This window comes from Mercenaria mercenaria, chromosome 4 (assembly GCF_021730395.1).
Source record: "Mercenaria mercenaria strain notata chromosome 4, MADL_Memer_1, whole genome shotgun sequence".
NCBI classification, from domain to species: Eukaryota; Metazoa; Mollusca; class Bivalvia; order Venerida; family Veneridae; genus Mercenaria; species Mercenaria mercenaria.
In genome coordinates, this window is record NC_069364.1 from 54079104 (window position 1) to 54092440 (window position 13337).

General features: G+C 33.9%; 1 protein-coding gene across 2 annotated transcripts in view; it reads right to left on the minus strand.

Annotated features, from left to right (window-relative positions):
- Positions 1-12: 12 nt before the first annotated feature.
- The window catches only part of LOC128556374 (uncharacterized), a 130905-nt gene continuing 117580 nt past the window's right edge, over positions 13-13337 (minus strand). The window contains exons 1-4 of one of the 2 annotated variants that reach the window (XM_053541285.1): positions 8596-8743; positions 3878-3996; positions 3173-3248; positions 13-1801 (exon numbers count right to left, since the gene is read on the minus strand). In XM_053541285.1, coding sequence (XP_053397260.1) covers positions 1224-1801; positions 3173-3248; positions 3878-3928 — 705 coding nt within the window. In that variant the 5' untranslated portion in view covers positions 3929-3996; positions 8596-8743 and the 3' untranslated portion in view covers positions 13-1223. Of the gene's footprint in view, positions 1802-3172; positions 3249-3877; positions 3997-8595; positions 8744-13337 lie in introns of those variants that run through there. The other variant, XM_053541286.1, reaches the window with a different exon arrangement.

The window sequence follows — 13337 nt, forward strand, 5'->3', positions numbered from 1 at the left end:
TTATACCTACTGGCCTAGTTTTTGACCACACGTGACCCAGTTTCGAAACTGACCTAGATATCATCAAGGTGAACATTCAGATCAATTTTCATGAAGATCCATTGAAAAATATGGCCTCTAGAGAGGTCAAAAGATTTTAATAATTTTAGACCTACTGACCTAGTTTTTAACCGCAGTTGACCCAGTTTCAAATTTGACCTAGATATCATCAAGATGAACATTCAAACCAACTTTCATACAGATCCCATAAAAAGTATGGCCTTTAGAGAGGTCACAAGGTTTTTCTATTATTTGACCTACTGACCTAGTTTTTTAGGGCACGTGACCCAGTTTCAAACTTGACCTAGATATCATCAAGGTGAACATTCTGACCAACTTTCATGAAGATCTCATGAAATATATGGCCTCTAGAGAGGTCACAATGTTTTTCTATTTTTAGACCTACTGACCTAGTTTTTGAAGGCACGTGACCCAGTTTCAAACTTAACCTAGATATCATCAAGGTGAACATTCTGACCAATTTTCATGAAGATCTTATGAAATATATGGCCTCTAGAGAGGTCACAAGGTTTTTCTATTTTTAGACCTACTGACCTAGTTTTCAAAGATACGTGACCCAGTTTCGAACTTGACCTAGATATCATCAAGCTGAACATTCTGACCAACTTTCATAAAGATCCCATGAAAAATGTGACCTCTAGAGTGGTCACAAGCAAAAGTTTACGGACGGACGGACGGACACCGCGCGATCACAAAAGATCACCTTGTCACTTTGTAACAGGTGAGCTAAAAATAATTCAAGCAAATAAATGTTAACATACACATTTACATTACTTATAAAATATTTCTTGTTGCCTAGAAAGCAGAGAGTATTTCTGTATTTCTTTTTGATTTTCAAGACTAACATTGTGACTGAGAAATTAACACATGCATTTAAATTTGAAACAATGTCTACAAAACATAATCTTTAAAATTTCTGTTCAAAGTAGAGTACAGTTTCTATGACTTCAAGTACAACACACCTAAGAACTTGTGATAAATATTGCCCATTCTCAAAAGTAACTAAAATACTATTGTCTAACAACAAATATGTATTCCAAAAAATTTTTTCATAATTATATGTGTATTGATCATTCATATAGATACTATGCTTTTGAAGCATTAAGTGAATATGGCATCTAGCTCATGGCAAAAGAAATTTTCCTATCTTGGAAAATGAAGTCTCATGTCAATAAATTATTCCTTCTCTTACCACCGACTTTTACATCACAATCTGTATCAAGTTTAATTTCTATTTTTGGAACACACGGTTTCGGGCAAACAACATCTTTTGCAAGATCAGATTTACAGAACTGACCAATTTGTTCATACAAATACCACTGACGGGCTGCATTCAAACCTGGAAAAGCTTTTACTACAGGCATTGCATTTTTCTCAGGCACTTGCTTCAGTATATTTACGCTAACTTCTTCAGAATCGAAATATTCCTTGCAATATACAACACCCGGTTCAACTGAACTACAAAAGAAATGATGGTATTTGGACAATTGTTTAACAGGTTTAAAATACTGTTCAAGAAATGGCTTCCAGCTGTCAAAAGCAACAGGTTTGTCAGTATCATCAACTAATTGTGGAACATTGTGACCACCTCTTGATGACTCTCTCACAGTGCCAGCCACTTGGGTCATTGTTTCTGCATTGGAATCTCTCCACTTTACTTTCCACACACCGAAATGCCAATCTGGAGCGAATTTCGTGTGACCTGCCACCAACATACTCAATGCAATAGTCTCATGTAGTCCTGAAAATTAAAATGTCTTGGTAATATTCAACTAACAAAACTGTTATCAGTATTTTAGAGTAAAATGAGCAGGGTCATGAGAAAAACATCATTAACATTTTGTGACAAGTATGGATTGAGATAACATGTGCATCAATACTGGTTGTAAATCCAAGTGTTTGTTTTCTAATGATGCAACTTATGTCATACTTGTCTTTAGATGACAGTCAGATATAATCATGTACTTTCCTACCAGTTGCAAAGGTACAATTAAGAAATAATTTATTGAAAAAGACTGCTTTAGCACTATTTACGCACAATGGAAGGTTATATATCAGACTTAATAATTTCATAAAGGCAAAGCTGAGTGAAATTATTTGTGCCACATATTGTTCAATTGTTCTATGAATTTGATGAATCTTTACTAAAATGCAACATGAGAAATTGTTTTGCCTAATATAACCATTATGTAGTACAAATGTATCTGTATCATAGATCTGTCTACAGAACCTATAAATTAATGATTATCAATTTGTACCATGCCATCTTTCAATTGAAACTTATATTCAGTAAGTCTGGAAAAATATGCTGAAAAAAACTTTCTTTTACATCACATCAGAATAATGGCAACACCTTTCTGAAGCCATTTAGTACTGTTTATATGAACAATTAATTATAATCACTCTGAATATCTGAGCAGGTATTGTAAGCTACTCAATTCACTTTCACACAGAATCTATGAATGCCGAAAACAGATACATGGCCTCAGCACCTTTTCCATCCTTCTTTTTTTGAAGAAATACTAAAAACGCTGGTACATGCATGCAATACATTTAGTAAATTGTTATACATTATTGCCACATTAAACAATAGCTGTCAGTGGACAGCGCGCTCGACTATTCTCAGTGCTTGATAGTATAATATAAGCAATGAGTAAAACTTTAACATAAGCATATTCTAAGTTGAAAAGGGGCCATAATTCAGTCAAAATGCTCGATAGAGATGCCTCCTCCTTTCAACTGACTGGGATCATGATGGTAAACAAGTATACAAAATATCAAAGCAATATCTCAATGAACTTTGAAAATATTTGGGGTGGTACGCAAACTTTAACATTTATTCTAAGTCGAAAAGGGGCCATAATTCAGTCAAAAAGCTAGACAGAGTTGCCTCCTCCTTTAGACAGACTGGGGTCATGATGGTTAACAAGTAAGCAAAATATGAAAGCAATATCTCAATGGACTTTGAAAATATTTGGGGTGGTACCCCAAATTTAACATTTGTGTGACGCTCACGCCGACAAGGGGCGAGAAGGATAGCTCTGCTATTCTTCGAATAGTCGAGCTAAAAACAAGTAAAGAAAGTTGTTTGTTTTAGCCTAAAAAATCTTACCAATTAAAGTGCGCCATACTGCATACCAAATGACACAGTTGTTTTTGTTCTGTCCAGCTGCATTATCAAAATGTATCTAATAAAAACAAAAAATAAAAATTAACAAATTAAATCAAACGCAAAACGAAAGGAAAGATATACATTTTCTCAAATGTGGTGCATTTTCTCAAATGCGGTGTATGTTTTGCTTACTATCAAACTTTTGTAAGTAGATACATTTTTACAAAAGAGTAAAAGTATGATTATTTTTCTTTTGTACTTCTGATAGAATATAACTAAATCTGAGTTTTATCATTCAAAAACAGATGAAGCACATAAATATCAAAATGACTGCATTTTTATTGAAAAAATGTATTAATAAAATCTTTAAAAAAGATCCTTTGGAATGCAACCAAGAAGAATAATAGCAGACTCGGTTTGATTGAGTCTGTTCATGAGAGATAATGTAATGTGCAACACCTCTCGAGCCCCTAGCACTGGCTTAAGTGGAACTCTATTACACACATGTTGAATAGACTCCATGATCCCAAAGGACCAGAAAATATAACAACACTGAAACCATATTTAACCAGCAGATGTTTACACCTGTTGTTCTCTCTATATTGTCCCATTTGCCAACAGGTGTCGCTTCTTCATAATAATAAACTTACAGCCCAAAATAAAACATAAAGAGTTATTACATATATAGTTATAGCATAATACAACCTGTGCATGTTTCTCTCCTATGCCATAGAACTGCAAATAGTGGTGAGCCATGGACGTCACACTTTCTGCTCCTTTCCCAGTGCACTGACTTTCATCAATTAAATAAAAAGTCTGTTTGCCTGCAAGAAATATAAAAGGCAAAAATAATAATGATATTTACATAATACATGTTCATACTGTATTTAAGTATTAAGAGGGGGCCTCCGTGACCGGGTGGTTAAGGTCGCTGACTTCAAATCACTTGCCCCTCATCGATGTTGGTTCGAGCCTCACTCGGGGCGTTGAATTCTTCATGTGAGGAAGCCATCCAGCTGGCTTACGGAAGGTCGGTGGTTCTACCCAGGTGCCCGCTCGTGATGAAATAATGCACGGATGGGCACCTGGGGTCTTCCTCCACCATTAAAGCTGGAAAGTCGCCATATGACCTATCATGTGTCGGTGCAACGTTAAATCCAAAAAAAAAAAAAAAAAGTATTAAGATGCAAATTTTCTACAATATCTTTTAATTTAGACAATGCTGTTTACAGTTTATAGGCAAGTTCATAAAACTATTAAAGAATGAACAGTAAACACTTGGGATCAGACTGCATGGATGTGCAGGCTCATCTTGATATACACTGACTGCAATTCAGACATCTAATGTACATTCACTTTCACAACATTGGAAGTGCATTACTGAAAGGAATGCAAATCAATTTTTATAAACTTGCAAATTCCTTAGAACTTACTAACTTAGAGCTGTATGAATTGTAATTTATCTCAAAATTATTTAAAGTTGAACCTGAATGATTCTAAACATCTGTCTGGTTTAATAAACGGACTAGAACCGCGTATATAACGTCTCTCAGTTTCTTGGCACTGTGTATTCACTTATCCGAATTTATGTTTGTCCAAAATTCTGTATACTTTCTGATATTTTGCAAAATCATGGTCGATTTTTTTGCATGTTAGGCAAGTATTTAAATTGAAAAGCATAAACAATCAGTGTAAGCACTAAACTGCCTCAAAATCAAATATCTGTTCTTTCTGATCGCTCGATAAATATTGAGGTCAGCGAAATCGAAAGTACACTTTGGCAGGTGGCGCTAAAATGACGTAATTTTAAGACTGGTCTGCATATTGTTTTAAACAATACCGATCAGCGATTTCGATGTTATTGGATCAGTCTAAAATCACTCTTGCACATGTTTTTGTAAACATTTGCCTGCGGGTACGATTAAACGGTTAATTGTTTGCAGATTGTGACAGTAGGTGGTAAGATAATTAAAGCCTCGGGCATGTATCTCTTGATAAACAAGGGGATTATAGACAACTATCAAAATTATATTTGAAGACTAAATAATTGATTTCCGGGCTACTCGATACGGAGTTTCAAGGTAGCCCGGCGGGCACGCTCTGAAAAAATTTAGTAGCCCGACAGAATTTTCTGGTAGCCCCCGGGCTCCGGACATGGGATTTCTGAAACCCTGCTCAACATCCAGAGTGCATGGTGGACTGCCTGAAACATGACAAAATAATTTCTTTAAATTTATAAGCAGGTTTCATAATACTGTATTATTTAGTGATTAATATAAGTTGTATTAACTTTACAACCTGTGTAAAATGAGTAAGTTTAATCCCACATGTTTAGCAAGAAAAGTACTACAATTCATTTTATGCTAATAAAATTTTATGGAATACAGTCTGTGAGATATATTCCATATCACTCACTGTATATCATAGCTTTGATGATCTACTTGTACACTGAGTATGAATTTGAATTCATTTCCTTAAAAAATGATGAAAATTGTAAATGCACTTTGTTTTTTATAGTGTATTTCCTGATTCAAATTATTTTACTTAATGTGAATTTCATAACATAATACAGTGAGAAGTAAAATAAAATGAAACTTTATTTCTTGTGCGTGTTTACTTTAATGTCGCAACATGTCTGACATCATGTCCGTTTAGCAATGTTGGGCGGTTAAGACCGCCCCTGCTTTTAACCGCCGGTTTTAACCGGTTAAAACCGCCCCGGTCAATACTCCCTGAAGTGGTCAATACTGGTCGATTGATCAATACTGGTAAATTAGTCAATACTGACTGTTAAGATATTTTGCAGTTTATGAACAATTAAATAATGACTGTTTAAGAGCATTTGGGGCTTGATTAAGGTGAATGCAGGCATTATTATTTAGGTAGTTAAATCAACCTAATCAATACTCCCAACTTGGCCAGAAGTGGTATATTGGTCAATACTGGTTGATACTGGTCATTGAACATTTTCTGTTAGATCAGATTACAAAATATATCATTTTTCTACAAATAATTGTCACAATAAGTGGAAAAACTGCTAATTTAAATGAACTTAATTTGTAGAAAGTATTACATAAACTGTAGCAATAAGTGTCTGATTCACAAGAGATAAATCTAATTATTTTTACATGTTTTACTGGTATAAATAATTTAATGAAAAATTGCTGTGAACCCCTGGACCCTTTCATGGAAGTGGTTTACTTGTGTTTTGAAAGCAATTGTCACATTGCCTAACTGACACCATGTCTTACAATATACAATAGATATGTTGCTGGCCTGTTTATCTAATCACTAATTAGCTGTCATGATCAATAATCCCACTGCTTGAACATGGTAACTATTTTAAAAATAAGTAATACAATCAAAGTATTCAATTGACCAGTATTGACCACAACAGGGATATTGCATAGGACCAAAATCTGAATTGACCAGTACTGTCCATTTCAGTGAGTGTAATTTACAGTAATAAAATCTTTAATTATTCTAAAATAAAGGCTACTGTAAGAAGAAGCATTCAATTTGAATAAACTAGTATTGACCAGTCTAAGTATATTGTCCAAAAACCAAAATGGAGCCAAAAAATTGAATTGACCAGTATTGACCAACATACTTTTTAATGAACGAAGTTTTATATTATTCAAATTGCTTTTTTATTTTTATATTACTAGTACAGCCTGTGCTAATCTGTGAATGTACATTATGTAATAGTGTTAAATAAACCAGTATTGACCGCCCAAGAGTGACCATAGTATTGAATCGACCAGTATTGACTGGTTTTAACCAGTATTGACAACCGGCCCGGTCAATATTCTTATTGACCGGCTTTTTGCCAACATTGCCGTTTAGGTACGTGTTTCCCTCGTTATGATTATAATTTGTTGCAAAATGCATTTTATCAACATAGTTAAGCATAGAAAACAAAAGTAAATGTGTTTCTTTTTCATTAATATCTCACGCGCTCATGAAAATGTGAAAATTTTCTCACTTCTCAGCAAGATATATTCCATATTCACTCAAAAAATATCCACTATATATACTTAATGACTTTGTACATGTACTTAAAAAATTGAAAAATAAAAACTTTAGTCTATATTATATCACACCTTCCATTGGATTAGTATTTATATATAACTGCTTGCTTTCTTCTGTCTATTGTCTGTAGTGAGTTCTCTGACCTTGCGCCCTTTGTATATGCTCACCATAATTTTTCAAAGTATCCTGTTTTTCTGCCTCTGTCAGTTTTCCAGATTGACTGAGAGTGAAACTGTATTTTTGACACTGGTGGCATAAATCAGTAGCGAGCTTTGAAATAGTAATGTTTGGGCAAAGATCACTCCATGTATTTCTAAATGTCTTCAAACAGACTGAACGGCACCCACTTTCACCTGCACTTTCATTATAAAGGTTGTGTATATCAATAACCTTACGGTCTGATGGCAAAAGAAGAACTGTCTTCTGGGGCACATTTGGTAAGCGACCAGGTAACGGTAACGCATTTTCTGTAGCATATTCTGTTATGAACTTTTTTATTTGATTTCTATCTTCAAATGTCAAACTATGTGGAGATGGTTTGTTTTTATTCCCATGTACACGAGGAACAATACCTATTTCATCTAGAGATTTTGATATATTTCCTAGAGTGTTTTTTGAAATATAGTGTGCAAAACAAAATAATGACCTACACACTCGCAAACCCATAAAATAATACTCTTGGGAGGCTCTTTCCCGCACTTTTGATTTTTTTCCGGTAGCCTGAATATTTGCACCTGTATGCCGGTGAGAAAACAGAAGGGACTTCACTACAAGATCTCTTTCCTCTGCAGTCATTTCCATACATCTCTGACGGTACCCAATTAATTCATCAAAATTGACAACTTTGGAGCAAGCAGTACCGTTATGAAATTCCCTACAACCACATGTATCATTCCGAAATTTCAAAACTTTATCATCCTCAAGTTGGTCAATGGGTCTCTTTTCCTGTTGCACAAGATCGTTTTCAATTTCATTATCTACATCTAAGTCAGAGCTATCATCATAATACGCATCATATAAATAACCATCATCTCCAACATCTGAAGCATTATCACTATCTTGACCATTAAAAAAGGACACAGTTGTTCATGTTCAACACTTTCATTTGGACATTCTGGATATAAAATATCAACTAAGTGAAGTTCATCATTAAACTCAGGGTCATGGTCAGAAAACTCATATGGAATAGTACTAGCTTGTGACAGTTCAATCTGGCTCATTTTAGAAGGTTAATTGATCACATTTTATTGATTTTTATTGCGGCCACAACATGGTTGCTATAAACAATTCGTTGCTACATCCTCAGTTTAAAAGTCTCATTACTTCCGGGTTCAATGACCTAGACAAAAATGATAATTTTCTCATAATATTAGAAAGAAATTCATACTTACACAACTCTGATGCGTTGTTTACATATCCAGCTTCAACATTAATTACATGAAACCGTCAGGGAATCGTCCAAACTAATATAAATAGAAGCATTTTACCGCATAATTGATGTCAAATTTACACCGTTTTTGAAATGACGTAATAGGTCACTCAGAATAATCAATATCTTGTGAAAATTCAGTTGTCACCGGTTGTATACCACGAAAAGAGAGCCGTTGAAGAGTTTAGTAGGTCTCACATGATTAAAAGTATCGACAAATTATTCTTTGAAAGTTTACAAATGATTTTTTCTAAGCTTACACGTAGAATCGCTTACCAAAAAAAGACGTAAACAAATCTCGCATTTTCTCGATAACGACGTCAACGTCCATAAGCCCCAAAATAATATTCCACGACACATATATATTTTGCACAGTTCCTGTTTAATGTTTGATGTGTAGCGCCACCTAGCGGTACCTGTTTTTTTATGGAAAAGTTAGTTTTTCCGCCATTATTAATTGGAAATTGATCCGAATTAATTTTTTCCCGCCTGCTCATAGTTTTTTTCATATTGCAAGTAGCTAAATACAATTATTGAAGGAAATCGTACGTTCGGAGCGGCGAAATAAGTACTAACAACTGCACCTCAAATCGCAAATTTCGTCTTATACTGTTTCTGGAAAGTTTTTTTTTTGCATTACATTTTAAGGTATGTTTATTGAATAAGTGAAATAAAAAAGTTATTTGCTCATGTTGGATTTTTCGCAAAAAAATCTATGAAAATCTTCATACGCAAATAAAAATTCGGCGTCTGACGGGACAGCGAAACACCACGTCATGACGTAACAGTGTATTTCTATACACATTTTATGATGGATGGCGCCTAAGTTTAAGTTATTGTTATCATTATTTAACAAGTATAAATTTGCTTGTTACTCATATTTTCATTAAAAATGTCTTTAAAATGGCGTATAATTTGTAGAGATCATTTTAACGCTAAAGTCAATATTTACGTTACAGTGACATAAGAGCGACTAATATGGCGTTGAGTTTGGAATAAAAGGTTTGCTTTAATCTTGTCTCATGTAAAACCCAAACGACAAATTCAGATTTTAAATAATTCTGTAAAAAGATCCTTTGGAAGCAAAGAAAACAACCAAGAAGAATAATAGCAGACTCGGTTTGATTGTTCACGAGAGGTAATAAAATGTGCAACACCTCTCACACCTCCTAGCACCGGCTTAAGCGGAACTCTATTACGCATTATGTTGAATGAACCCCATGATCCCAAAGGACCAGAAAATATAACACCACTGAATGTTAAGATTCTATTTAATATATGAGAATGCGACAATATCGACACTCCATTAACGCCATTAACGTTACACTGAATAACATTACTCTACCCCTACCCCAGATAAAAACAGAATGTAATTTAATGGATTTTCTTATTTCTTGTGATCAAGACAAACTCATTCATACCTATTTTAAATAGAATTTAATCAAAAGAGTCCTCTACAACTGTGCAATCATTTCATCCAACGTTAAGATTGAACTGATTTATCTCGTAAGTTAATGATAATATATGAAAACTCATGTATTGATGCACAGGACATTGTAAACATTTACCAAGACAAATAAACAAGAGGGCCATGATGGCCCTATATCGCTCACCTGTTATCATTGCACTTGAGGACAAGAAGGTCCTCAGTAAAATATCAAAGTCCAAAGGACAGGAACAACAAAGGGAAGAAATTTAACCAAAAAGAAAAAAATTCTTACAAGGTATAGATATGTCAAAATACACCTAAAAAATTGGAGGTACCATCCATGTTGTACCACAGAAAAGTGGTCTCGGTTTTTCCCTACGGCCAATAATAAAAAAGTTACTAAAAATAAGCTATTTATAGTAACGTAAACGGGAAGTAATTAAAAAAATAAATAGTGTAAGTGAACAAAAGAAGGATCTGCCAAATAAATATGTTGACATAAATGAAATTTCAGATCAGTATCTTCATTAGTTATGGAGATATAATTTGAAATAAAGGGAGGTAATTTGACATAAAACCAGTCCATAGTTATCTACCCTGATTGTCTCTGTCCAACTAATAACAATAATGAAATTTCAAATAAGTCCTATAAGTACTTACTGATATAAATCCATTTTGATTACAATCAGGGGAGGTAATGTAAAGTTTACATGTAAACTTATGCCAACATTATAAACAGGCTGTTGCTCTGAACCGGTTCATTTATTTAACAACTTGGCTAGATAGAAACACCATTCTTTGCAAAGAGCTTTCCAGAGATGTGTGTAAAGAAAGGTTATCCTAGTATTCATAGACACAAAATAGATAGAGGATATTTGTTTGTTTTGAGTGAATATGGAATATATCTTACTGAGAAGTGAGAAAATTTCAAATATTTTCACGAGCGCGTAGCGCGAGTGAAAATGTGAACATTTTCTCACTTCGAGGTGAGATATATTCAATATTCACGAAAAACAAACACATTTTCTTTTTATTGTATGCTCAATTACGTTGAGATGTGCATTTTGCAACAATTTTTAATCTCAGCGCGGGAAACAGACGCGCGTAAACAGACATGACGTCAGACGTGTTGTGACGTTAGAAACATATAGTTCCATTTTATTTTATTTTTTGCCGCATAACAGTATGAAATTCTCATTAAGTAAAATAATTTGAATCGAGAAATATACTATAAAGAACAAAGTGCGACTACAATTTTCATCCTGTTTAAGCAAATAATTTAAAATTCATACAGAATGTATGAGGGGGGCGGAGCTATATCTCCCACAGTGTGAAAATATAGAGTTCATATTTTTGCAGTGTCAGTGATGAGATATAAAACTATTTAACTGATAGAATACAGTATTTCATTAGTTAGCATAAAATAAAAACATAATCCATATATCATATCTTTCCTAACATTAAAAGCCCATCAAACATCACAAATACGAGTAAACACTCTGCTAAAACAGTTAAATATTCCATGAAATAAAAAAAGTAGGACTTTTTTGTTTGCTTTTGGGTTCAGCGCTATTTTCTGCAGTTAACATAGCCAGTCTTCCTGAATTCTGTATTTTCAACAAGTAACTGCCAACTTCAACACATATATCTGAGGTGGAGGACAAATGATTTCGGACACGTTGAGTTGTGCATTTTGCAACAATTTTTAATCTCAGCGCGGGAAACAGACGCGCGTAAACAGACATGACGTCAGACGTGTTGTGACGTTAGAAACATATAGTTCCATTTTATTTTATTTTTTGCCGCATAACAGTATGAAATTCTCATTAAGTAAAATAATTTGAATCGAGAAATATACTATAAAGAACAAAGTGCGACTACAATTTTCATCCTGTTTAAGCAAATAATTTAAAATTCATACAGAATGTATGAGGGGGGGCGGAGCTATATCTCCCACAGTGTGAAAATATAGAGTTCATATTTTTGCAGTGTCAGTGATGAGATATAAAACTATTTAACTGATAGAATACAGTATTTCATTAGTTAGCATAAAATAAAAACATAATCCATATATCATATCTTTCCTAACATTAAAAGCCCATCAAACATCACAAATACGAGTAAACACTCTGCTAAAACAGTTAAATATTCCATGAAATAAAAAAGTAGGACTTTTTTGTTTGCTTTTGGGTTCAGCGCTATTTTCTGCAGTTAACATAGCCAGTCTTCCTGAATTCTGTATTTTCAACAAGTAACTGCCAACTTCAACACATATATCTGAGGTGGAGGACAAATGATTTCGGACACGTGCATGTAATCCCCTACCCGGAGATCGAACTTATGACTCATAGACCTGCGCTCCTTCTACTGAGCTAAACCGGTGGGATTAAAAAAAATAAAACAGCGGTTGTGATTGAGACTAGCTGTAACTCAACAGCGAATGTGTATTCTATGTTGCAATTATCTGATATGGGCGACGCAAAAAATGTAACTTTGTACAGAGGACCGGCGGCTCAAATTTGCAACCCATGATTCGTATTTACGAGATATTAGGAATTGTACGAGTATGTGCATATGTGTAAGATTTCATTTTTTATTTCAAGAAGTGTCTTAGGCGCAAAAGTCAGAATGTAACAATTTTCAAACAATTTAGCAGTACACTCATCGGAAGATGTAACTTATGAATAGGTTTGAAACCTCTCTTATATCATGATAACAGAACTTGTAGAAGTTATGATTTATTTCAAATAGCGTTTGTTGTATAAAATTTCAAAATAATGAAAAAATAACTCTGACCTGTAAAACCAAATTCTACCGTCAAAGTATGTGAATATTTGAGTGGAGCTGGTAAATAACCGGGCAAGCCCAATGTCAACTAATCTTATGATCAGCTGTTACAAAGCTGGAGAAGTAGGAAACGAAAGAGTAAAAATGTATGACATTGGGATGAGCGTGCGTGCTTAGGGATAATATCACAAACAACCTTTACTTCCATTAATATATTAATATGAACTTTAAAGATTTTCACATACTTGTCACTCGATTGTGGGTTGTGAACAACAAATCAAAGTGTTAGCATGCTTAAAATTTCTCAAATTATCATTTTGTTCTCATGGAATATATTCATATTCAAGGCTGATTTATAAGGATGTTTAAATAATATAATTATTTCAATCAGCATAAATTATTAAATTTTTCAAATCAATTTACATCCTATAATATCTTCTTTCGGCTGTGGGTTAAGTAGCTGTAAAAAAACAAAGACAAATATCAAA